The following is a 27,558-nucleotide window of genomic DNA, read 5'->3' on the forward strand; positions in this document are numbered from 1 at the left end:
ATAAAAATTATTTAAGCAAGCTTGCATTTTGTTTTGGTTTTTTTTCTTGTTTTAGACCCTGAAACATTTCTTAAATACAATTGGAGGCGTTTATCAGAGTTCAGACGGGAAGTAAGCTCTCCTTGGGCTTATTTCTCCCCTGAAGCCTGCAGAGTTGTCTCTTTGGACAGGGGTGCACCCATTTTTGCCCTGGTCAGTCTCCGAAGGGGCACTTGCGCAAGTTCTAGCCCTGGGCAGTCTCCGACGGGGCTGTGGGGTCTCTCGGGGTTCTGGGGACTCCTTGGGAACCTGGGGCACGTCTAAGGAAAGTGGACAGACTCCGATAGGAAAGTGGACCGACTCCGATAGGAAAGTGGGCTTGGGAAGGTTTGCTAAAGGGCTCTCTAAGGGAAAAATGGGGTTTGGAAAGTCTCCTTAGGAAAACGTTCTAGGAAAGTGGGCACACTCCGAGGAGGACTCTTATTCCCACCCACAATTTAATAGTGCCACAGCAATCTCCCTGCCTCTTGCTCTCTAGACTCAGGTCCTACTGAACGCTTGCCTACGCAATGCCAGATCGGACCTGAGGAAATGCAAAGTAGGAAGAGGGAACGGGCGCACTTGCAATCTCTGGTCATGGGTCATACCTAACAAAAGGTCGCCATGGCAGAGGGGCGTCTTCACCCGGGATAGCTAAGCGAGAGAAGGGAGAGTTGCCAAGGCTCGCTATCTGGGCAAAACTCCGACGGACAACAAGCCTTGGGGAGGAAAAGGGCAGCCGCAAAACCTTCCAGCCTGGGCAGACTCCGACGGGCTTTGGGTTTTTTGGCTATGAAAAATAGGAAAGAGTTTGATTGCTGTGACAATTCCCACCCCGAAAAGCCAATTTCCCTATTGATACTCACGTCGCAGCGCGCTGCCTTCTTTTCCTGAAGCTTGGTCACCTCGCAACAATCAGGAGAAGAAAAATCTTGTAAAATCAACCCCCACGGCCGTCTGGATCCTGTTTGTTTTCCCTGTGTGGTCCCGCTAAGGATCCCAGTTAGGCCAGAACTCCAGGGACAGTCGGGGAAGGGGATCCCCCCTGCAAATGGCTGGGTGCGCTTGGGCTCCCCAACCACGGCGCCCCAAGAGTACGGCTAAACGGAGCCTCCTGCCCTGGCTCGCCATATTGTTATGAAAAATGTACCCCAAAATGCGTTGCCTTTTAAGAAGGACAGACGTGGGTCGGAAGCTCCAAAATTTGCACTAAGTTCAGCTCCGCCGGGAAAATGACAGAGACCACACGATGCTGTCAGGAAAAACAAACTGATCCCTTTATTGCAGAATGCAAAGCTACAGCTGTAGGGTCCCTGCCTCTGGAAAGAAGGAAGGAACCCCGGGAAATGGTGAAGTCCCCCTATATACCCTCCTGTTCATGCATGGAAATCTCTGGACTAGGAGGGAGGGGGAGACAAGGGCGACGGGTGGGAGATCGGATTAGCTGGGTGCGGAGATGACTTCTCCTTTCAGATGGAGAGATGTCAATCTCTCTTCTCCTGTCGTTGATGGTGCTCCCTGTTGTTTGGCAGGAAGGGCAATCAGTCGAGATGGGTGCAGAGGTGGGGCAGTTCCTGGCGATTTCCATGGGGTGGAAGTCCGCCCGGCAGTGTTTTCCTCCAGGCCATGGAAGGGTGGGCTACGTTGAGGATGGCAATTTATTTGAATAAAGTTGTTCCAGCTAATCCCTCTATTGTCCGTGTGTCCTTGAATGGGTATAGGGTGGTAGTAGGGCAAGGTTCAGGTGGGTTGGGATCATACAGGGTTCATACAGAAAATATACCTGGAAAACATACCTAATGCAGGGATTTCTAATTAAAAGGTAGCAGTCCTGACATATACAGTTCTAAGATATAAAACAGCAATTCTAATACAGAGGCAGCGGATAGAGATTTCATGGTAAGAGAACATATAATAGGCTGTATTATTAACTTGAGTAGAAAAGTTTAACTTTGGATTTGGGCGGTTTCCCCCCCCCCCTTCTTCTGGAAACATTGTTTTGTTCTGGGCGGAGGGGAGGTGGAGAGGGGAAATGTGTGAGTTTATGCTAACTGTTGTGCATATGCAGATCCTTAAGCCTTCCTTCAGGCAGGGTCGCGTCCTAGCTGGAGGGGTGGGGAGACAGGGAAGATGGCATTGAACAGGATTCTGGGTATTGCAGCTGTCAAATTCTGTCACCCCTCTCTGTTCATTAATAATGGTGTCCTGCAACCCCCCCCCAATATGATTTTATAACATCATAACTAGTCCATGCTTTCTAGGCATAGAAAACTGAAATAAATTTTCTATTAAAAAACAGCTCAAACTCTGTTAGAACTGTTGTTTTTCAATGGGAAATTTATTGCCATTTTCTATGCATGGAAAGAGTGACAACTTATGCACTACCCAAAAAATAGGGACACAGCTTTGCAGAAAGTTTGCATATACCAATTTACGCATATACCGGTAGATACAAATTTAGATATTGGTAGTATAATTTAAATAGAAACACAACATAGCTCACCATACTGGGGAACAGTGCTACCGGCCAGCTGCTGCTAGCTGTGGATAGGCAGCTTCAAGGCCCCTCATGCTTTCCCTTTTTAGAGTTATTTATCTTTCAACCGGACATGTTCTGAACAACCCTTCAAATAGAGGGGTACCTTAAAATAGAGGACTGTCTTCTGATAGCCCTTCATGTCATCTACAAAACAGGACACATGGCTCCCCTAACTCCCAAGTGTGTATAGCAGGGACAGGAATCCTGCAGCCCCTTCAGAGGTTGGTGGACTACAACTACCATCATCCCTAACCGTTGGCCATGCTGCCTGGGACTGATGGGAGTTGGAGTGCAACAGCACCTGGAAAACCACAGGCATCCTCATCCTTAGCGCTGATAATACTGAGTTCGTTGGACCCATAGTTTGTATAAGGCAGCCTCCTGTGTTCCTTCCTAAGACAGAAGCTGCTGAAAGCAAAGCATCTTCTTTAGGGTGCTTCTGGACGACTGCAAAACAAACAAAGATATAATAATTATAATTATGATTATAATTTATTTATACCCTGCCCATCTGGCTGGGTTTCCCCGGCCACTCTGGGCAGCTTCCAACAAAATATAAAAATACAATAAAACATCAGACATTAAAAACTTCCCTAAACACCCACAAAGATGTTTTGAATGTGTGTTAGTCTTTACTGGCACCATCGTCTTGTTCTGTGGCAATTGCACAATATCTAGTCCCCTTGTGCTAACCAACACCCATCCATGCCACCGATTATTCCTCTACACACCAGGCCAGACAATTGTGCTAGTTACTTCATGCCTGAAAGGCTTGCGTTGCAATTACAGTGGAAGATTTTAACATTTGCAGTAACCCAGCGCTGAAAAAGAAAAGGCAAAAGATAACAGGAGGGGTGAGCACAAATGGGAAAGGACCAAAAGTGTCATCTAGTCTAACCCCCTCCATTGCAGGAATCTTTTTGCCCAACATTAGGGTTGCCATACTTCAAAAAGCGAAAATCTGGACACAAAACTTGTTGAGATTCTTTTGGCCAAAGTTTTTTTTTTTTTTTTGCAAAAAACAAATGAAGTTTTTTGAGCTATTTTTAAGGAAATTCGCCAAAATCTACACTTCAGACATGAGTTGTCATACGTCGTCCAGATTTTCCCAGACATTCAACCGCTTTCCACCTGGGCACTGTTTCCAACAGCCAGCTATGTCCGGGAAATTCCAGGCGTGTTGCAGCCCTACCCAACGTGGGGCTTGAAACCACGACCCTGAGATTAAGAATCTTATGCTCTTATTGACTGAGCTATTTCAGGAGTCAGAAGGACATCTTTCAGATTCTTCATAAGAACCGAGTGCGCAAATAGTGTCGATGACATCAAGAAAGGGCAGTGTGGAAATAACCCTTAAGCACAGAATTAAGTTTATTGAAAGCAAGGGGGACTAGCTCCTGAGTTAACATGGTTAGGATTGAGCTATAAATGTGATCGCAGGAGTTAGGACGGGGGATAGGGCTGAATTGCAACAAGAGAGAAAAAGAAAGAAGGAAAGGAGAAGGCTTGAGAAGTGGGGGGGGGGGGGAGCACCAGCATTTCCTTTCAAAAGGAGTGTTTTCTATAAAAGGCAGACAGTATCTTTTTGTTCTTTAGAAGAGGGTAAGATATTTATGAGATTATGAAACCTGGGGGGTGATGATCAGGTTGCTGAGGCCAGAGTTAGTTTTAGTGCCTGGGGTATGTAAATAAATATTTTACACTATTAAAAAATTCCTTCAGTAGCACCTTAAAGACCAACTAAGTTTTTATTTTGGTATGAGCTTTCGTGTGCATGCACACTTCTTCAGATACAGTGTGCATGCACACAAAAGCTCATACCAAAATAAAAACTTAGTTGGTCTTTAAGGTGCTACTGAAGGAATTTTTTAATTTTGTTTCGACTCAGACCAACACGACTACCTACCTGTAACTATTTTACACTATGTTTATCGGTTGTGGCTGCAATCCTGTGAACGCTTACTTGTGAGAAAGCACTGCTGAGATCTGTGGGACCTACTTTTGAGTAAACAGGCATACTGGGCCGTTCATTGTGTACTTAATGTGTATGGATGGCTTGCCTCATCAACAGTTTTTTTTTTAGAGATTGTGATTTACTTCTTGTTTCTATCTAGATAATAATAGGCTTTCCCAAACCCCAAATTGGGAATTGAATAGTATGGTTGCTGGTCAGATTTTTTAATTATTATTTTAAGGATTTTAGTTGCGATGGTTGATTTGGGTGTTTCCTTGAATATTTTACTTTCATTTAGGCCTTTGATGTGAGGACGCATATACTGTACTCGCTTCTGTAACTCAAACTGAAATTGGTTCTGAGTTAGGGCAATGATTAATGTTTGTATGCTGTAGTCGGTAACCTGATTTTTAAAAAAACAATTAAAAATACATTTAAAAGAGAAAAAAGGAGCAATGGAAATGATACTGTTGTAAGAATTTTCAATTCAAAGAAAAGAGAAAGACAAAGCAGGGTGGAAGTAAATGAAAATGCACACTCTCTCATTTTCAAAGTGACCCATTCTGTTTTCTTGTTCCCTATACCTTGATAAAATGCATCCTAAATTTCTCTAGAGTCCTTCTTCAAAGGATTCCAACTTGTTTTTCTCCTTGCTGGTCGGCAGATTTGCTGGAGGGGCATCTAAAAAAAAAAAGCATTTAAGTTAACCAAGTTTTCCCCTTTATTTCCATATGGCCTCATTTAAGGTAAATTCCCCAAGATTGGCCTGAACTGCATCCACTGAGCCATTAACATGCAGATGTTAATCGCACAGTGAGATTCATAGTGTCACCTTGGCAGGCCGGAGTTAACATTCCAGGCCGATTGTTGTGGTTAGAGGGAGGGGGTTAAGGTTTGGTGGGTGTCCTCCCCTCCCTTATCTCCCTGAAAAGAAAAGGAATTTTCCAGGGAAAAGAACCTTCCTTTCAGGCTCTTCAGAGACTGATAAACCAGAGTTTAAAAAAACATACCCCAAGCCCTCCTCTCCCCCCAGCCAGAAACCCTGGTCCCTTCTTCTCGGCTGACTATATGTAAACATAATACATGAAGACTTTTAAAGAGGGCTAATCCTTCAACCCTCTTCCAGGCTTCAACTCCCCCCCACCCAGCCACCCAGCCACCCCCCACTAGATCCCAGATTAAGGAGCTGTAGCCTCGCCTTCCCCCTCCAAGGCTTGCTGTTTTAACTTGCTTTTATCTAATTTATCATTGACACTTTGACACCACATTAAAATCAAGGAATCCGCAGACACTCTCTCGCCTCATCTTTCCTTTTCCCAGACTTCTCTTCCGTACTTCATCCCGCCGCATATATATCCCCAACCCCAGTTATTCCCCTGACGTTTATTAAATGAAATAGCGCAAGCGCAAGCGCGCATACAGAGAGAGAGAGAAAGGAGGATTCGGGGTTATGGCGCTTCAGCTCTGGAAAGTTATTAAACGGGAGCTGCTGCCCATACAAAATTAAATTCCTTATTGATCCTCTTTCTATACATCTAGCCAATTTATTATTAGTAATCAAATCTATAAAATACAGAAGAGGAAAGGAACTGATCTCGTCAGAATTTTACCACGCAGAGAGCAACCATTTCCAGCACCCTTAACAGTTCCTGGGATTATTTTTCTGGGGGCGTGAGAGCATAGCTGCCAAATTATCCCTTTTTTTAAGGGATTTTCCCTTGTGCTGAATAGGCTTCCTCGCGAGAAAAGGGAAAACTTGGCAGCTATGGTGAGAGTGGGATAATATGCTTTAGATAGTGTATACTTATTTAAATACCACTACCCCAAGTTTTTCGTTCGGGTTTGATTGAGGAGGAGAGGAAAACTTGCATTTCAAGAAAGAATCCTCTCTAGTCAGTTTTTTGGGGGGAAGTGGGGGTGAATGAAATTGGAAACATCTCTTTTGTATAATATTTAACATAGTTTATGGTTAGGTTCGAAGGAGGGGGTTAACATTTGATCATATCTCTGTTCTTATTGTTCAAGATGTTTCAAAGGAGAACGTAACTCGGGGCATAAGAGACACCGATTTGGAGTGCCTTTTCTTTTGTTTTTACGCCCAAATTCAGTTGGTTGGTTTGAACAATACTAATTCCCTTCTAAGGCTCAGTTACAAAGGGAAGTTTCAAAACCGAGCAAAATACTCCAGTGTATGTTTTTTCGTTGAACTGTGGTTTCTTGCAAAGGACAGTTTAATATTTGCATACCGTACTTGAACTACAGTATTGTGATAAATAGTGCTGCTTCTTTGAAAAGAACATATTTCTCTTTAAAGTTAAATTAAACTTAATACTTCTATAGTGTAGTCCAAGCATTCAAAGTGTTTTCTGTAAGTATCTCAGCTGCCCTTACAACAGCCCTATAAAGTAGATCAATCTTAGTCCCTATATCTCTATAATGGAAGAGGAGATAAGGCTGGGTTTTTTGTTTTTTTTTAATGTCACCATTAAGAGGAAAAACCGTCCTGAGGCAACATATGATTAAAATATACCACACTACAAATATAAACCACAAATATTCAGCCTCAGAAATACCAAAGTATAGTTTATTGCTACCACCACCCTGCCAATAAAATAAAATAGAATAAAACACAACTTTTTAAAAATTAGACAAAAGGGGGATGTGTCTTCAAGGCTTTCTTAACACCTGGAATGATGAGGCCGCTTAGGAAGCTGCCTTATGCTGAGTCAGAGCACTGGCCCATCTACTGTAGCTCAGTACTGTCTACACAGACTGGCAGCATCTCTCCTGCACTTCTGACAAAGGACATGCCCAGCCCTACCTGGAGTTGTCAGGAAATTGGACCCGGGACCTTCTGCAGATGCTCTACAACTGAGCTACTTGTCCCGTTGGAGCAGAGCTGGTAAATTATTCTCTGACGCAAGCAGGTAAGTAGGGCTCTTCCTGCCGTTATCACACTAGTTATACCCAGATATGGGTATGGATGGAGGTGGTCTTTCAAATAACTGGGGGCCCAAACAATGGGCATAGCCAGGATTTATGCTGGGTGGGGGAGGACATCCACCTGTCATCCCCCTTTGTCTGGCCCTGTCTAGCAGATTCGGAATTAAAAGTCTCAACAACTATTGTTGTTGTTTTAAATTGCTGATTTGACCCCCAAGTGCTCAGAAAACTCTGTCAAACCATTTCAAACAGTCTGATTATTTCTACTTTTAGTTAAGTATTTTTATTGATTGGGGGGGCAGCTGCCCCTCCACCCCCTGGCTACGCCCATGGCCCAAACCTTTTTAAGATTTAAAGCAGCTGTGGGGAACCCTTGGCCCTCCAGATGTTGCCGAACTACAACTCCCACCACCCCTAGCAAGCGAAAAGTGAGGACAAGGCTTCTATATCTTTGGTACCGTAGCTACACAGAAGAGGGAATTTCACAAGGGGGCTGATGCCAGATGCACCTCTTTCATTTCCTATGCAGCTTTCAGCATCCCTTCAGAGCGGGGGTTTAAAAAATTGGGTTTGGAAATTGTAAAAACGCCCCTACTTTTAGCTTTTTTATATATATTCAATTGTTTTATATCAGTTTGTGTTTCATTGTGAAATTGCTGCAAGGTGCTTCATGGGAGGAGATGTACAGGAGCTTTTAATCCACTTCCCCACCTTTGAGAGCCATTTGGAAAGGAGGATCCTCTGGGCGGGGGGAAAGGATCAGCAAGCCCTCCTCTTGCTTTTCTGCAACACCCCCCCCCCAACCCTCTCTTCCTGTGCTTGCGGAAAACCAAGAACCAGCTTCTGCCAGGCTTCAGTGTATGCTGCAGAACCTGTAACTGCCCCTAAGGCCGACTAGGGAGCTAGACTTTGCAACTGGCAGCCTATTAATCCTTATTTTACACTGCACCATCCTTTAACAACACAATATATTGCAGGATGCATGTTGATTTATGATGACTAGCCACAGTGACTGCAATCAAACCTCTGCCGTCGTCGGAGGGAGCATGCCTCTGAATCACAAGTGGGGAGAGTGCTGTGGTGCACAGCTCCTGCCGTTGGGCTTCCCATAGTTTGCAGGTGTGATCCCCAAATGGGACAGCTGCATATTCCTGCATTGCAGGGGGTTGGACTAGAATCAGGCTTCCTCAAACTCGGCCCTCCAGATGATTTGAGGCTACAATTCCCATCATCCCTGACCACTTGGTCCTGCTAGCTAGGGATCATGGGAGTTGTAGGCCAAAAACATCTGGAGGGCTGAGGGTCCCTTCCAACTCTTTATGTATTATACCTAGTTGGCTGCTGTGAGAACAGGATGCTGGACTAAAAAGGGCTTTTGGCATCATCCCGCAGGACTTTTCTTATGAAGCCAGCAATGATAAGTAGCCTCCTAGAAGTACAGTGTGGCATTGTGCCCTTGGGACTTGTGCAGGAGAATTTACCGGCCATCTAATGGCGGTCATCTCACCCCTTGCTTTGTAGGAGAAGCCAATGTTTTCTAGATCCTGCTTGTCCACTGATCTGAAGCCCTTTCCTACTCCAGCAGTTTCAAATGTTTCTTCCTGACATTCATTGCGTTACTAAATACACCTGGGGGGGGGGGAGAGGCAGCATTAATCTCAAAAAATCCTACTCTTGACTCAGGGTTGACACAGAACTTTAGTTCCCTTTTCCTAGCGATAATGATGAAGATCCCAATTTCTGTCCCCACATTAGCAGACACATTAAATACTGTATGTATATTCCTGCGTATGACTACTTTTTAACCCAGGGAAATCTTCTCAAACGTCGGGGGTCGTCTTCTACGCCGGGTTGTATTTCTTATACGGCGAGTATATCCCAATTACTCTATATTTTAACTGGAAAAGTTGGGGGTCGTCTTATACTCCCAGTCGTCTTATACGCCAGAATATACGGTATATGCTGTTAAAAAAAAAATAGATGTAGCAAAGAAATCCGAAATAACCACCCACACAACACTTTAATTTTCTTCAGATCTAAGATTTGGGTTTGATATTTGCCCCCACTGGATTGCGATAATGCCAGATCTTGCCTGTCTCTGATCCTCTTCCTCCAGTGGATCTGAATGTGGAAAATGTCTGGAAGGTGGTCGAATGAGGTTTTGGCGGGAAAAACTTGGGTACGGTGCAAAAGATCTCCTTGAGACTTGGGCTGAAAATTAGGCGGAAATGTCTATTGATTTCCGTTTAAATGTTTCATTTGCCCACTGCAACGCTGTGTCATAAAAAGGGCAGGCACAATCAATCAGGGAAGGCTAGATCACTCCCACAATAACTGACTTTAGCCTAAGTCCCTCACACCCACCTATAGCTGCATGCTCTCCATCTGTGGCTCTCAACCCCTGGGTAAAAACTTCCCATCGTTTTGACAGCCAGGGTCAAAGGACCATGAATTGAAGGAATCCAACATCAATCTCCACCAAAGATGCTTAAATCGGTACTTTTTCCAGCTCTTCAAAGCAAAGCAAAAACCTGCATTTGTTAGAATGCACATTTGATTCAAAAGTGGTTCTTAAAATAATAATAATTAAGTTTCCAATCCTGAGCACACCTGCCTGGGAGTAAATAGAACTGAACTTAGCATGATTAACTTCTGAGTAAATATGCAGTTTATAATTTGTTTTGTCCCATCCTTTCTCTGAGGAGCTCGGTGGGGTGGAGAGGGTGCATATTTTACTCTAACAACCCACCCCGGTAGGTGGATTAGAATGACCGGAGAGTGTGATTGGCCGCTTAACATGCTTTTCGGCTGTGTGCGCACAATACCTTCAACACACGTGCAAAGAACACACTTTGATGCAAAGAATTCTGGGAACTGTAGGTTTTTTCCTCCCTCCACAGGGAAATAATTCTCAACAACCCTTAACAGACCAGTGCCCAGAATTCTTTGAAAGATGTAAAGTACACAGCTTTAGTTGTTAGCGCCACATTTAGCTATTGGCACCAATAGCATTCCCCCATGCTAGTTTTTTTTGGGCTGTTTCTTATTTTGATTCTACACTGTTTTATGCTGGTTTTTAATGCGGTCTTAGCCAATGTTTATGCCATCTTGGCTACATTATGATGTTGTGTCTGGGTGTCCTTTTACACTGTTTAGTGAACCTACCCAGTGGTTTTGTTGAATGGGTGGTAGGGGAATTTAATAAATAAGTGGCCAGATTCCCTCAGAGGTAAATTCCAGTGGGGCTTGGTGTAAGATAGCAGTTTTGCCTCACTTGTGACAAGACTCCAATGGCAGAGCTGTAGTGTTGGTGAAAGAGACAATGTTTGGTTCTCCACAATGACATGGTGTTAAAGCGGAGTCCTTTTACCACCTGTAACAATCTCAGGCAGCCATTGGCTTGAATGCTGGTGTTCTATTTCCTCGCAGGAATAACCCTGAGCCCTCTTAGTTGTCACAGGTTGGAAGAATTCAGCTCTCTTTTGCTCAGAATTTGGGTTACTTCATTGCAGGAAAGTAAGATGTGCACATTTTACTGTGTGGAATTTTGCTACTCACAGCTCTTGAGGTCTGCGCAGAAGGAAAAGGGTGCCCAAAAGTTGGTCTACAAACATGAATATTTGTAGAATTTGAACTGTTCAGCTACTACTACTAAGATTGTGAAGAAGAGGAGCTAGAATGGAGGGGGGAATGGTATCTTGTGGGGAAGGAGTGTGCAAGCTTTCAAAGAATCAATTTTTTGCCTGTCCTACTGAAGCCTGTGGTTGTGGAATACAGACAAAATCGGAAAGCTTGCATTAGCTTAAACCCATCAAACTATTCCCAGCCAATAAAACATATATGGCTTTTGCTACTTCATTATCTTCTGCAGAAAGCAGAAGAACAAGGCGGCCAAACAGCCATAAACAGGATGACTCCTTGAGCTATGTAATTTGTGAAGGGGATTAGCTTCTCTTAAAAACAACAACATACACACACACTTGTTTTATTTAAAATGTCTTTTTATTCCTCAGTCAAGGATCCATATTGCACACTGGGGATTACAGTTTTTCCCTTATATACAGTACATACAACAACTTAAAATAAATAAAGGTACATATCACTGCCTCCTCCTTTCTCTCCTGCCCTCTTCTCAAGTAAAGTATATTTTGGGAAGGGTGTTGGGAGAAGGAGATGGAAAACTGAACTCTCTCTCCCCTTCCCTCCGTGTGTTTCATTTTCCAAGCTGTGTTCCAAAAATGGAAAGGATGCTTAAAAAAAAGAATAAAAATGGTGATAGGAAATTCAGAATCTTAAGGAAATTCATCTGAGGAGAGAGGATGTAATTGTAGCTACATGTAACCAAGGCTACAATCCTATACATGTTTACCTGACTTCTCCATTGGATTGCACTGCAAATCATATACATTATTCACTGGAAAAAGTTGGTTTTTTTCACTCTCTCTCTCCATCTCCCATTTCCAATTCCTTTGGAGGAAAAAAGTAATAAATATGTTTGGGGTATTTTCCTAAGGAAATTCCTCTTCTCTGGTTCAGAGCTAAGAAACTTTAATTAATAAAGACATTCCCATATTACTAGCACCTTACTTGTGTGATTGTGTATTTTTCCGTTTTTTTTATTCTTGAAAAATGGAGGAGTATTTCTTTAAAACCTGAAAGTGATGGTCAATGTGGTTCTTCCAACCATCTCCCTCCCTCCCTTCAGCCTTCCCTCAAGTCTGCCCAAATACCGGTATATCTTTCTCTCTTGCACAGTTCAACTGATTTACCTGAAAACAGAGGCTAATTCTGCTTTACACTTCAAAGCTAATTACACAAGGCAAGGAAAAAAAAGAGGGGGATAAAACTGGGGAAGGAACCTGAGAAACTCACCTCTACTTTTGTATTCCTCCCCTCCGTACAACTCCACTAAAAATAGTAATAACATAACACCGTCTATATAACTCTCTGAACTGACAGCACCTGAGTCTGGCAGGTAAGGGAACACACTAGAGATAGTTCTGTTTGTGTGAGGTTTTTAATTCCCCGCCCACCTTTTCAAAAAGCAGTTGCACTGTACAAAAGGTTGTTGCTGGGTTTTTTAAAAGAGTATTTTACTTATTTTTGTCAATTTCTTCTCCCAAATCGCTCTCTCCCTTGTAAAAAGTGGGTCTTCCGATCACCCTTTTTCAACTAATTTGAAAGCTGCCACCATTCTGTTAGGAACAATTATTGTATTATGTGGCTACCATAAAATATGAGTTTCCTTTGGGAGCTGTAGAAAGAACTAACACAATTCTCAGGTATGTTTACTCAGTTTCTTTCTGAGTTCAAGAGGATTTACAACCCTGTGCATGGGGGGGGGAACCCCCCACCCATAGCCAAAGTGTTGCATCGAACTAAAAATTTACTCAGACTAGACCCATTCAAGGACCCAAGTTAGTCATACCCATTCATTTCAACGGGTCTCCTCTATGACTAACACTGGATACAGTATTGCAACACTATAATTAAAGGACCACTGTTATTGGTACTCATTCATTTCAGTGGGTCTACTCTGCAGTGGGACCATGAATACCATTGGATGCAATATTGCAATACTACAGTAACCTGGACTAAGCCCCATTGAATACATTGGAACTTGCTAGTAGGCAAACATACACCCATAGTTTGCTTTTCCTCCTATATCAGGCATCCCCAAACTGCGGCCCTCCAGATGTTTTGGCCTACAACTCCCATGATTCCTAGCTAACAGGACCAGTGGTCAGGGATGATGGGAATTGTAGTCCAAAACATCTGGAGGGTCGAAGTTTGGGGATGCCTGTCCTATATGTTCATGGGGCTTTAAGGACACAATCTAGGGGTGAAATTCTTATGGAACTCACACAGGAGGACATTAACTTTAAAGCCCCAGGGGAGAAAAACCAATGACTGCTTCTCTATATTTACCCCACTGGTAAATTTTGATGTGTTCAATTTGCCCATCTTCAGCTTCTATCAAATATCTTAAGATCTTAAGTTATTTGTATCTATTTATAGCATTGCAAAACACTACCAAAAATATTTCCGAAAGATACATCAAGTTGCAAGGGAATTTTAGAAGGATGTAAAAAGGGCATTTAGAGATGGGGAGAAGAGGGATTGTTATATTTTGCACACAGAATAATTCCATGTTGTTGAGAACTTGTTTAAGGGTTATTTAGGCATTTCATGCAATGCAATTCCAGAATGTATATCTATTTTACACACTCATCCATATGCTTTCTCCCCATCTGTTAATAGGCTGCAGACACCACTTTCTTGGAAGTAAGCCCAGCTGCACTCAATGGGGCTTCTTTCTGAGCAGAGACATGCACAGGATTGCACTGTGTGATCTCATCCATTTCAGTGGAACCAACTTACAAGGGCATGATTTAACGTCAAAGTCAGAAGTAAATCTCAGTAGGATTTACTCCCAGTTAAATGCCCTGAGGACAACAGCTTCAGGACTGCAGCCTCAATTGGCTAACTTTAATCTAGGCTCAGTTTAAGCAAAATAAGCAGGCAGAATTTCTTCCAACTACTGTTGTTTTCTACAAGTATCTGTCTTATCAAACACACACACATAAGGCATAAATAGAACCCTGTGATGAAAGTGCAACAGTGCTGCAGAGATGATATTGGCTTCTACAAGTAAGGGTTAAATCATTTTTGTTTTAAATTTCTTGCACAACAATAAAGTGTTTGTACATGGCATGAAGTATATCTTGCGTTTTTAGTTCTGCAATGCATTGTGAAACCTATCATTAGTTAGAACAGTGGATCCCAAAACTTTTTCCCTCCATGGGTCACTTGAAAATTGCTGAGGGTCTTGGCCAGGGGTCAGCAACCTTTTTCAGCTGTGGGTCGGTCCATGTGGTGGGCAGGATGAACGAAAAAATGAATGAATTCCTATGCCCCACAAATAACCCAGAGATGCACTTTAAATAAAAGCACACATTCTACTCATGTAAAAACACCAGGCAGGCCCCACAAATAACCCAGAGATGCATTTTAAATAAAAGGACACATTCTGCTCATGTAAAAACACACCGATTCCCAGAGCATCCGTGGGCCGGATTGAGAAGGCAATTGGGCCGCATCTGGCCCACGGGCCTTAGGTTGCCTATCCCAGGTCTTGGCAGACCACTTAGTGGTTTTTCTGCCTTTTGTAGCAATTAGGAATTCACTGTGCCAGATGCTGTATGGTTTTTAATTGTATTTCTATTGCTTCTTTTATTCCATAAGGGTAAAATTGTAATGCAATAAAATGCAATAGAAGAAACGAAAGAAAGACAATTTTAAATATCAGACCAATTGAATGAAGATCGTGGACCAAAGTCTGGGAACCCCTGGGCTAGAATGTGCAACTGATTTTAAAATGCCCCTCTTTCACATCCTATCTTGCACTGATAACATTGACATATGCCAACAGGGGCAGGGGGAAGAAAGAGAGGCTCCAAGGACCATTGCGGACAGTGTTGACTGTCCAAAATGTCATCAGCTACCACTACACAAACTGTAAATATTTTTGTATTTCTAGGAAAATGCTCAGAGTTCATCCCTGCCAGTAGGCAGGCTGAGCTGGCTGGTACTGGTGAAAGATGGCACTGCTAGCAAAGGTGAGCAAATTGTCAAGTTATTTCAGCTGTTATTATGATTATTATTACTACTACTGGAGTGGGTGCCTCTACTGTCTGGATTTCATAATTCCCGACACCTCAAAACCATGCCAAACATTTGGGGACGCGTGTGTCTCCCTGGCAAAGGTGGCAATTGGCAGATAAATTAGGTTACATCTTTTAAAAACCTCATATTTTCAAAGGGACTGGACAATACACATTTGCCAAATAATCTGACTGTAACTGCCACCTTTGAAAGGGCCATCGCTCAGGTGAAAACGGAGAAGTTCCCATGTTTACATGCACTCAAAATAGCCAGGGGTGTTGCTTAGCAGAAGATAACTTTGAAATAATAAAAAAGAGAAAAATAAAAGAATAATACATGCAACTTTAAAAGCACACTTGAATCTTTCTTACGCTCTTTTGACATATGTGTGAATGTTCTCCATGCTGCTTTTTTTTTAAAGAGTCACTTTTTAAATTTACGCACAGGCTAGCAAATATGGAATGTATATTTGCATCACAGCTGCAGGAATGGCATGCACATTTAGTGTCAGGTATGAAAACATTATCTGCGAATGCACCTGAAACTGGTACATTGCAGCTCACAAAAATCCAGCAACTTCCCATCTGTGAAACACACTCAAAGAGACAAAAACCTGGCAAGGTGTGTTCTCATCAATTTCAATGGAGGAAGCAGACCAGAGGCACAATTTACTTTGTACAAATGCTTCCTCCACAGAAATGAATGGGTCTATATACATGTACACACATGTTCCATCTGATCATCAGAAGCAACATGAGAGAAAGGAGATTGCAACCCTGCTCTACAGAATAGTACTCCTGGTAACCCTAAAATCACTGGATTAAATAACCTTTTCAGCTGAAGCTGTTTAAAAATAAATTTTAAAAAATGGCAACTGTTTTTAGATGTTTTAAATTGTTTTTTAGAACCTTTTTTCAGGGGTGGGGGAAAGGATGTAGCTTGCTACCCTGAGCTCTTGGGAGCAACGTTGGGATAATGAAGTTAATATAGAATTCATCACCACCATCCTACAATCCATGGGATTTTTGCCACTAAAGAAGCAGGTCTGCACCCCTGTAACTTGCTTCCAGAGAAGTAAATTCAATGGGACTTGTTTCACGAGTAAAGATGCTTAGCCCTGCAGCCCTAGTCTCTGAGGTGCTTCCAAACCTGGCAGCTGCTAATACTTTCTTGAATAATATAATTCAGGATAGGTATATACACACACACCGTGTACTCGTAATTTCTTCCTGTACGTTAGCATACACATACATAAACCACATGTGTTTTGTATGCACCAAGCTGACAACACAGGCATTCATGTGATGAGTATGTGCTCTTTCCAACATGTAAAAAAAAGAGGTGGGGCTGGTGAGTTGAATACCACCACACCAAGCCTTGAAAAAGGAACGCGTATCTATGCATAGCTGCATGTACATTTTAAAGAACAATGAAACTGAAATTATATGCAAATTATACCCACACATAAACACAGAAATGAGATGGGGCACAATCTGCCTCCTGCGTGATCCCTCTAGAGATGAATGGGTGACACGCAAGATGGGCTCTCACCCACCTCCCATTCATTCCAAAGGGGCTTGTGAAAGAGGAGCTCCTGGTGGATGGTGCCTGTGATTCGTGTGTAGCAAGGGGGGGGGCAGATGAACCAGAGAAGAGGTTATTCTTTCCTTATATAAGGAGATACGTAGAATGTCCCTGCTAACTGCAATCTCCTGTTTGTGCAAGGCCAAAAAGAGAGAAAGCAATCTTCTATTTACTGCTTTCTCGTGTTTGTTAACAGTTAAGAGTATTTCTTATATTTATATAAAGGAAAGGGAGAGGGGAGCATTGCGTTTATGCCCTGATCCTGAGGAGAAGGCTGTGTATGCATGTAGTGCCTGCAGATAAATCACACAATTTATGTGTGTGTGCATAGGGATCTCCTGTGGTGTAAGACATGCAGTTTTCCCTCTGAAGGTAACACCCCCCAAATTCAGCAGGCTTCTGCATACTGGTCAATACGATCTGGAAACCTCATTCCACAAACTGCTTTCACGATTGTTGTGTCTTTCGAAGCTGCTCTCCCCCCCACCCCATTTTAACAAATCCCTTCTTAAGTCATGCTTCATACTGAATTTCTTTCCTTCTTTCTTTCCTATCAATCTTTCTTTCTGTTTCTCTCTTGTCTGGCTCACTACAGTATTACAAAACTCCCAATGAAGTTAAAGGTAGAAATTGAAAGGGAGGGGGAGCAGGGAGAGGACATGTCAATATTTGGCCTCCACTGAATTCCACATTCCTTCAAAAATAAGGTGCGCAAACACCAGGACCCCTCCCATCTTTTATGCTCAAATTTTGAACACAATAAGGCAGGGCTGAGAAGGGTTGTGAGGCGGTTTTTGAAGAAAATTAAGACAGCAGCAAGAAGAAAAATCTCCCCTCCCCTCCATCATATTCCTCCAGTTTTCCCAAGTCACCAGAACAGCTAAAAAGACCAGTCTATACAATTTTGACAGCAAAAGGGGAAAAAAATTAAAAGCCCACAACCCTCTTTTCTTCCTTCTGATATTAGCAAAAACAACTTATGATCTAGGCAACAAATATTCAAGGCTGGTTACAGAAAAGGGAGTTATCAGTCAGAACAATGTTAATTTAGTCTTCCACATACAAAGCACCCAAGTTATGCTGTGTTCCCAGGAATAATCTGGTTTCATTCTTTTTGTTGTGGGGGGGGGGGGGGACTGGGGACAATTAAGGTGGAAATCCTCCTTTATCAAGGTAGCCCAAATGAATGTATTCTACCCAAGAGAATTTATACAAACTAATTTAAACCCATTTCCTCCCCCCTTAGGGGCATGGGAAAGCTACTCCTCATTTCCTTTCAAAATTGATTTGAACAATACAAAGTCCCCTTTCTCCCTAACAAAAATGCAGGTTGGCAGGGGGGGGGGGCAACAGAACTACACGAAGCATATTTACTGAGTTCCACTGGAATTCCACCTTTATTCCTCTCAAAAAGAGTGTCAAGATTGCTGCCTATAGAAGGCAAAATATTTTTGCCAGGGGGGGGGAAGGTTTCGCTATTTTAAACATGTTTAATCAGAAGTGAGTATCAGAAATTGCAACATGGGGGTATTCCCTTGTAACTGTGTCCAGGATTTCAACCTTTTAAAAGCATCTTATTTTCTCTATTCCAAGTTCACTTTGATTCACTGCCACTTCCAAAAATCTGTGAAACTCAAGAAGCCAGAAATTCCCCTTAGTTGAAATTTGCAATTTTAATCCATTATTTATTTTGTTTTATTTTCCCCAGGTAACATTCTTGGGGTGGTGGGGAGGAGAAAATGTTATTTTAATAGAAGGAAGGTGGGAACAAAGACTGTCCAAAATATGACAATTAACTGGAGCACAGTCACTAGGCAGTAAAATCAAGCCTATAACGGGGGCTTACTTCCAGATAAACATGTTTAGACCTTTGGGTTTAAGTCCCAATAATTCCAGAAATATTCACCTTATAGAGAACGACCTTTTCTTTGCACAGATTAAAAAACTGTTCTGTGACCTCCACTGATTGTACAACAACTCCAGAGTAACAGTTCTGGCTTGTGCCCTGAGATCCAATTTTGAAACAGGGAAATATATACGGTAGGTTGAGGTTTGGTTTGGTTTTGATTTCAGGCAGGCAGGGAAACCTCTGAAGACAAAGAGGAATAATAAAAAGGAAAGAACAATTGTTTGTATCAGGGAGGGAGGGGGTGTAGTTTCCTCTTGACAGTGTGGTGGTGGTGGGGAGAATCTCTTTTTTCTGCATTCCACTTTGGAGATCAAATTGTCCATCTGCATTTCATTGCAAATTTGCCCCTGGATCCAATTTCTTTTTCCAGTAAATTGTTAAATAAACAGAATTTTACCGAAGGCTACTTAAAAGTCAGTGTTCTATTAGGCAACAAACAACAACCTCCTTTTTAGAAAACACAACTGTTTCAAGTAACCCTTTCCTCTCCCTCTCTTTCTCTTTCTTTCTTTCTTTCTTTCTTTGGTTCAAGCAAGACCAGGGATTTCTTTTTTTCCCTTTTTCCCAAATGAAGTTGCGTCACCCACTTCTGCACCTTTTCAGTAGACAGTAGAATATACTTAATTTTGCTTAAAATCACTTTTTGCACCATTACACACACACACACACACACACACACACACACACACACACACACAAAATCCCAAATTCAGGCAAAAAGAAATTCCATTCTACTTTATATATATATATAAAAAATCCCCTTGCAAAATTCTGCTGTTGGGCATAAAACAGTCACTTTTGTCTTGCTTTAGGTTTTAATCAGGAAACGGATGGAGGCTTGGGGGGGGGAGGAGTGATGCTTTGATGAGTTTAATGTGCGGTGGTTGAAAGGCCATGCCATTTCTCTTCCAAATTAAGGAAGAAATGTGGGGGAGGGGAGGGGAGTATACTTTTAACTTGGCAAATGAGGGAGGGGGAGAAGAGAAGGGTCTTTCACTGGGGAGGGGGAGGGGAGGCTGCCTTGAAACTTTCTCATTCCTCACAACACACCCACAACTCTCTTAAATTTCTCTGCATGGAACAAACCACTCCACATTAAAAGGAAGGGGGAGGTCAGCTATGCCCCAAACTTCCTTTGTGTCTTTTTTTCCTAACAGACCTTTCCTGCCCTCCCTATATTAAAATGTTGTGCATATTAAGTAAAAGTATTGCTACCATAAATATCTTTTTTTTAAATTACACAACACCAAATTTTGTTCCCCAACCTCTTTTACACTCTTTCAGTACCACTGTGGGGGTTTTTTGTGGGTGTTTTGTCCCCTTTTTTAATCATCAGTTGCTTTGCCTTCCTCCACACTTGAGGCCTACTTCCAACCAAGGTTCAAATTTCAACATTTCAGAAGTTGTGGGATCTTTTGAAGAAAGTGAGGAATGAGAAAGCTCTTTAAAACAAAGCTTTTGTTCTTTTTAAAGTAAAGGAATGCCGGAAATTCTATTTGTAATCATGATTGGAAAGTCCGGTCTCTTCCTACCCTATTTAACACATTTACTTGAAAATAAGTTTCAGTGGAACCTAGTTCTAAGCAACTGTGTTTTAAGATCACAAGCTGCTGCCACTAACACACTTACTTGGAATTAAAGGCCACTGAAACCAAAAATATTACAGCCGAGTAAAATTGTTTTTTCAGATTGCAACATCAGATTCTCCATCTCTCTCTTTTTTTGGCTACATATTCAATTCGCTTCGTCCCCCATCCAAAAAAAAAAAAAGTCAACCTGTTGCACGTAAACCAGCTTATATCCTCCATCTAGAAGTCCTCTAAACGGTATCCCCGAAATTTCAGGCTGGGGGGCACGGGGATGGCATTGCCCCCCAGCTGCCAGGTCCAAAGCGGGTGCGTTTTGGAGAGGGCGCACGAGTCTTTTACGCACAGAGAGGACGCAGGACACAGATCCCCATCAGAGCCGACGACCAAAGCGGGCGTACAGGGAAAAGTACCCATCAAAGAAAACGGATTCCTGGCAGGAGCCGGGCTGGTGTGGAGCAAGCGTTTGCAAGGCGGCGCGGCACCCTTTTTGGTCGTCTTCCTCGAAATCTTTGGGGGCCTCCCTTTGGCCTGCCTTTCCTGCTCCGCACGCCTGCGTTTAGCGTTCCTTTCTAAGTCGCTGCCGCCTTTCAAAGGTTTGTTGGCCAGGCTGAGGAGGCCGGCTCTGGAGGCGGAGGAACTCCCTTTGGCCTGCTCGGCCCTGCGCAAACCTTTCCCGTCCACATTGAAGCCTTTGGCGTAGCACCACAGCTTGGACTGCCTGATAAGCCTGTCGAATTGAGCCTCCCTCCCCGACCCTTCCTTGGAGTCCTGGTGCAGAGCTGATTCCTCAGCCTTGTCCGGCTCGCCAACGTGGAGGTCCTCCCTGGAGCAAAGGAAGTCGGCGTCCTTGGAGAAGTCTTCGCGCTCCTGGGCGCACAACTCCGAAGTTTCCCTAAAGCCTCCCTTCTTTGGCTGCGGGCCCTCGCTGGGGCTGCTGGGACGGGCAGGAAAGACGGGAGAGCTCCGCGCCTCCTGCTTTACTCGGGGCTCCGGGTCCTCACGCGGGGGCACCTTTGGCGCGGTGGTAGGAGCCGGCTTGAAACTTTCCAAAGTGGACGCGCGCAGCGTCCTGGCCCAGAACAGCAAGTTCGGGTCAGGGCGCAAGGCTTTGGCTACGCCAGAGAGGGTTTGAGGAGAGGCAGCTTGGGGTGGGATACGAGGAAGGGCCGCCTGCCTGAAACGGGTACTCTGCACCGAGTCCCCGCTACACAGGGAGCTGCTTTCCGACCCGGAGGAGCTGCCTTCTTCGCTACTGCAAGATGACTCTTCGTCGTCGTCGTCGTCGTCATCGTCCTCTTCTGAGGAGTCGCTGGAGCTTGCCGGGCTGGACGCGCCGCTGGAATCAGAGTCGCTGGAGTAGCCGGCCGACGTGCCTTGCCTCTTGGGGCCCGCGAAGGATGCCGAGCGACCCTTCTCCTTGCCGAGGCACCCGCAAGCCGAGCGCTTGGTGCGCCCGGCATCCGCCTCGCTGGGCGCTTGGCTGGTGCCGTGCGCCCTGACGGCCGAGTGGAGGAGCTGCAAGTCGCCGGGGTAAGCGCTCAGCACGCCGGCCAGGAGTTGCTCTCGGCCGCTGCGGCTGTAGCTCTTCGGCAGCGGCGCGGCTTTCTCGTAACCTCTGGCAAACGGGGCCCCTAAGAGCGCGTCCCGTTTGGCACAGCCGGCACCCACGTTGGCGCGAAAGGCGCCGTCGGCTGCGCTGTACGCGGGAAGTAACCGGGGCCGATTGAACAGGTCCCCGGCTTCCCTCCTCTTGCTTTTCCTCTTCCTCTTCCTCTTCCTGGGGGCCAGGGCCTTGCAAGAGGTGCAGAGGGCCTCCAGGTCCGCCTTGGAGATGAGCGAACACTTGACGGCGCGCGTTGGCACGGACTGGATGGCTTTGAGGGTGCGCAGCTCCTTCAGGTCGCAGCGGCGGCTCTGGATCTTGAGGCTTTCCATCTTTTTGCTCACGGTGGCCCTCGGGATGTCCTTAAACAGGTCGCTGAAGACCTGCGTCAGGGCGAACATCCGCGTGCCGTTGATCTGCAAGTAGCCCAAAGTGATGCCGTCGATTTCCTGGTAGCCAGCTTGGAAATCTCCATTGTAATCCACGGTGGCGGCGGCAGGAGCCATCCCGCAGGTCAGGAACATGTTTGTTTATCTGCTTATTCGTAAAAAAGGGGGGCCTTCGCAGCCACCAGCGGGGGGGAGCTAGAAAGAGGGGTTCCTCTCCCAACCCCTCCTCATGCTCCCTCCTACCCCCCAAAATCAACCCGCCGCCGTTGAGTGATGAATTTCCCTTTCGAAGGCATCCCTTGAGGCTCCAGAGCCGCCTTTTCTCTGCCTTTATTTCTTGCTCCACTCTAGAATTCCAGAGAGGGTTGCAAAGGAGAAGACTGTGGTCTTGCAATGGTCATTTCTCTCCTCCTCCTCCTCTTGGTACCTTTCCTATCTTAGTCCGGGGAAAGGTACACACGGGGGGGGGTGTTTGGCGGGGAGGGGAGGGAGGGAAGAAACAAGGAATCTCCCCCCTCTCAGCGTGCCTCTTTTTTCGAAAAAGCTCTCCTTTGAATTTGCAGATAGATCTTTAAAACCAACGAAGTCCACAGCCGAAGAAAAAGAGAGACAGTAGCGCACACATTAAAAAAAAATACCCAGTAAAAGAGGTTTTTAAAAGCACCCAGGTTGCACACCAAAATCCTTGTCATGTCCACCTTTCCCCCACCCCCCTTTGGCTTCTTTCTTCAAGACAGACTTGAAAGTACAGTATATTATAGGAAACACCCCACGAAATAATTTTCTCCAGAGCGCGAGCTGATTGGGTACTTTAACCTGGTGATGTCATAAAACCCCCAACATCGAACCCCCACCCCACCCCCACGTAAAACCCTCATATAAAAAAACCCTTTCATTTAAGAGTCGATCTGACACTGTCCAAAGAAGTAAGAGGAGCTTCGCATATACATGTGAATTGAACAGCGAGAGGAGGAGGTTGTGAAAAGATTTTTATGTACGTGCGTACGTATGTGGGCTACATACATACAGCCATTTCCCTGCCGTTGCTCTCTACACAATCTCTGCAATCTTTTTAAAGTACTGCTTTTACATTTAAAAAAATATCAAATCTGCAGTATTAGATATTTCCATCGAACGTTTTTAATGTTTTAATACTTGCCAACTGTAATACATTTGAAGGCCCCCCTCCCCCACTTACCAGATCTCTAGCTAGGATTATATATTGTCACAGGCATTTTTTTAAAAAAAAGCTGCTTTATTGGAAGGCAAATATAATTTTTTTGATAGCTTTCTGTCTTTGGGAATGCTTTTTGGAGTGGGGAGAGGGTGGTAGCCTTTATTTTATCCCCCCCCCTAAGCTTAAGAATGACAGGCACCCATCAGTTCTCACAAGAATGGCTTGCTCTTTTAAAAACCAGATCAATTTTTTTTGCTCTGCAATAATTACACCCTATATAACATAATTATTATTATTTAAGCATCTTTTATTACTGTTTTCCCCCATGAATCTTTTGTCTCTTTGTACCTTTCCCAGATAGGTTTTCTTCCTTTCGCCAACCTTTTGAAGGAATTGTGTTTTTTAATTAGCTTTCTTGAGTCCTCACCTTTTTTTAAAAAAAAAAAAGAGGAGAGTATTGCGGAGGCAACCGTTTTGTTACTTACTTATAACAGTATATGTGTCGCAATACAGCAGGCAGTTGTCCAGTTCCAATGCCATTTGAATGAATGGGAGCTGCGCAAGAACTAAGGGCGCTGATTCTGTGGGTTTTATGTAAAAATCTGTGGGTTGCATTTTCTAGCATGAAACAGTATGTAACAAATAAAGTGAAAAACCAGCTTATTTTATTGTGAGTAAGAAAGGTTTCTGTTCTTACATGGAATTGTATATTTTCTTTTCACAACTGCCATTCCCTCCCCCCCCCAAAAAAAATTAAAATTGGTGGTGAGGTACAAAAGATACCTCCACACTTTTCATTCCTACACTGCTACATAAAGACTGACTAAATGTTTTCAAATTCAGCTCTCTGTGGTATGTTCTAGACTTCTCAATTGATTCAATGGCCCATTGCATTTGCAACCATTCAGCTGGATTAAGCATCTTGGGTGATTTCCTGTATTTTGCCAGTAAACAAGTTGCTGTAAAAAGGATTCACAAACAAAGCCTTGGTCTTAACTATTAAAATATCCAAGCCACAATTACGCTGGAATTGAAAGAGAATGTTTTATTGTATTTCTCTTCTAAATATTCTATAAAATCTCTTTCCGGCCCATTAAAAAAGAAAAAGGAAAAAAAACATAGGGAGTTTCCCACCAGACATGTAAAAAGTTCAGCATTGTCTATGAACGCTCTCCACTTTGATGTGTATATGTCTTATAAATCCTGTTCAGTCTGTAAGGTGTCAAGTGCCATTGATATACAGTTTTTGCATATGATTCGCATTTGCCTCTGTTAAGCCTACAGGTTGTCGGAATTAACCCGAGATCAAAGAATCGCCGTTCCTTCCATTCTGTGGGGTCAGAAATGATTGTCGATCCTGTTTTTATATAAAGTAACCAGCTATATTTGCTTCTGTATAAAACGGTGCCTAAAGAAAGCTACATAGTTTGCAGTCCGCCCATCTGGTCTTTTGAAGTTCATTCTCTTCCTTTGTCCATTCTTGGAGGTGGACTTTTATTGATTTCCACGGAATTGGCTTTCAAGTAAATATATATATCATGCTCAGGGTGTCATAATTGTCAGGATGCTTAAGCATCATAGTTTTGTCCTATGCAGGGTGGGATGCGTAGATGTATAGGTACCGTTAATTCATTTATTTTATTAAATTTGTATGCCGCTCTTCACCCATAGATCTTGGGGCAGCCAAAGTAATTGGTGTGCCAGAATAGGTTTCCAAGTGTGTATTTTCCGTACCAAGTGTGAAGAAGGCTGTTGTGCAATGAACAGGGAGCTGCACCCCAACCCTTTTGTAGCATGTGGGCAACTCCCTGCTTGCCTCTATGAGGAAATGGGTGTTGCAGCTGCTCTTGTATCCTGCGGTGGGCATGATGTGACCCTCTGCTTCTCCTTGACTTCTCTGGAAAGGAGCCAGAGGCCACAATCCAGCACACAGCTAAACACCTTTCAGCCCATTGTTTACCTGCACCATTTCTCTTCAAGTTAGCCTGACCATTTCGGGTGGGAAGGGAGCATCCTTTTGTTGTTGCTGCTGCTGCTGCCAAATTTATATGCATGCTTCCCCTTTCCACTAATCTACGTCCTTTCATTTAATTCCACTTTTCTTTAAAACATCCTCTGAGGGAAATGATTTCTTTGCGTGTATTGCGAAAAAACACAAGTTTTTGTTTCAGAAGTTGATCTTAAGTCTTTGATTTCTACCCCTGTTGAAGGCACAATCCAATGGGAAGTTCTCCTGCACAAGCTCCATTTATTTAAATTGGGGGGTGGGTGGGGTTTCACAGGAGAACTTCTCCTGGACTGTGCCCTTCCCTTTTTTTTACTCCTGACTTGGTAAAACGGACTCAGTGGGAAAGTGTCACCTTTGGGGGGGGGGCTGGTGGTTTCTGTTTGTAAAATTGCCTTTAGGTGCAGAAATCTCCAGATTTTGTCCCTTCACCATACCTCATCGGTTTTTTCTTTGCTGTCTCTCCTTGTCTCTCATATCTATTCCAGGCTGCCTATCTCTGTACATCATGATTATCCAACCACTCCTTTCTCCATATCTTTTATTCACTTCAGTATCTGACCCTTTTTCTCTGCTATTGTTTCCCATGATGTTGCTTCCCTTTGTAATGGGATCTGCCCCCCACCCGCCCAGCCCAGCAATGCAGATTTGATATGGGGACTTAACATCCCCAGATTGTATCTGAATTCAGTGCTTTGTTGTTGTAAAAAACACACACAAAAACAACAACAATAAACCAAACGGAACTCACCAACATTCAGGATAAAGCGAGCTATGTGATAAAAAAAGCATGTTGCTATTTTGAATTTGGCTATCAATGTTGTCGTTGCTACGTGTTTTGCAAAAATAAAAATCTGAATCTCTCTTTCTCTCTCAAGAATTCACAAACCGAAAAACGCAGCAGTTCCAATCGCCACAAACTGAAACTTATTAAAATTTGTCATCCTGTAGCTTGACCTTCCCTTGGAAATATTTTCTGCTTAAGGATACAATATGTACTATGTATGTTTACTTGCAGGAATTTCATTTCGGTCAACAAGGCCTGGGCTATCCCCACTTACCTGTGAGTGGGGCTCACAGGAGTCAATGAGATTTGCTTCTGAGTAGATATTTATTGGTTTGCACTATTAGCTTCCAATAGGGCAGGGGTGGCAGTGGCTAGGAACACAATCTTTAAAATTTAAAAACACTGGATTAGGATTATACCAAACCATTGGAGGAGTCCCTGATAGCTGACAACTTTATGAGTTGTGCAAAAGAAGAAGGGAGAGATTTGAAGTAAGGGGCACGTGACCTTATTTGCATGCATTTCTCATCAATTATGTCAATGACCCAAAACCTCCGACTGTTGTTTCTATTGCTTTAAAAAAAAAAAAACCCAACGGAAATAAATGGGAGATGCCTTTATGCCATTAACAAAGATGAAGATTTCAGAAATCTTTAATTGGTTAAGAAAATGACCATGTTCCCCGAAATAAAAAGCCACCTCTAATTCTCCCAGAAGAGAAAATTCTCTGTGTGTATGTGTTCATGTTTGACTGTTTCATCCATTTGGGTTCTACTTGTTGCAGGACTGAGAGGTTTGGATGGGCATCTTAAAATAAGACTCCCCACTCCTTTTTTGCAGATGTGAAAAGGAGGGTCCCTGGTCGGGTTTTTGTTTGTTTGTTTATTCCCACTGAATGCTCAAATTGCAGGCAGCCTAATCGGCAGTAAAGTAAAACAAGGGTGGAGGGAAGCTGGTTTGCTCGCTGTGGGCAGAATCCTCTGGGAAGGTCTCCTGCACAAGCCTTACTGAAATGTGCATGCTTTTGCAGTGCCATCTTACTTCAGCGCATTTTGTGCAGGAGAGCTTCAACTGCGGCTGTGCCGTACACTGGGCTGCCTAACACACGCAAGGGATTGTTTTCCTTTAAAAGAGAGAGAGAGAGAGAGAGAGAGAGAGAGAGAGAGAGAGAGAGAGAGAGAACGCTTGTAATTTGTACTTTTGGAGACGGGCAGGTAGAGAAATGCCCCCTTCCCCCGGCTTTCTTAATTGTTCACACTTTCAAATGCACACCTGAGCACAAGGTTTCGCCCCACAACAACTGAAGCACTTGTAGCCGTCCTTGATTTCAACCTGCATGCTTGGTACGTGTTTAATAGAGCCACTCTCGCCCTGGGGAGCTTCTGCCAACGCACAA

At 43.6% G+C, this 27,558-nt stretch overlaps 1 protein-coding gene and 1 long non-coding RNA gene across 3 annotated transcripts in view; one reads left to right on the forward strand and one right to left on the reverse strand.

Annotated features, from left to right (window-relative positions):
• Positions 1-27,488, reverse strand: EPOP (elongin BC and polycomb repressive complex 2 associated protein). Of its 2 annotated transcripts, none has more exons than XR_015946517.1 (2): positions 20,242-27,488; positions 1-3,004 (listed from the first exon to the last, which is right to left on the reverse strand). XR_015946517.1 is itself a non-coding variant. In XM_088654952.1 (2 exons), the coding sequence occupies exon 1, from the start codon at positions 22,326-22,328 to the stop codon at positions 20,421-20,423; it is 1,908 nt and encodes a 635-aa protein (XP_088511078.1). In that variant the 5' UTR covers positions 22,329-27,488; the 3' UTR covers positions 1-3,004; positions 20,389-20,420. The 2 variants fall into 2 exon arrangements, 1 of the variants encoding a protein (XP_088511078.1); XM_088654952.1 differs by having other exon boundaries at positions 20,389-27,488.
• LOC148683820 (uncharacterized) overlaps positions 22,181-27,558 on the forward strand; it is a 16,897-nt gene continuing 11,519 nt past the window's right edge. The window contains exon 1 of the long non-coding RNA XR_015946518.1: positions 22,181-22,317. This is a non-coding gene — a long non-coding RNA (uncharacterized LOC148683820). The remainder of the gene's footprint in view (positions 22,318-27,558) is intronic.

The sequence above is a fragment of the Zootoca vivipara genome, chromosome 12 (assembly GCF_965207765.1).
Source record: "Zootoca vivipara chromosome 12, rZooViv2.hap1.1, whole genome shotgun sequence".
In the NCBI taxonomy this organism is placed as follows: Eukaryota; Metazoa; Chordata; class Lepidosauria; order Squamata; family Lacertidae; genus Zootoca; species Zootoca vivipara.

Excerpts from the sequence above, each read along its gene's own strand:
- EPOP (XM_088654952.1), bottom strand. The coding sequence starts at position 22,328 with ATGTTCCTGACCTGCGGGATGGCTCCTGCCGCCGCCACCGTGGATTAC.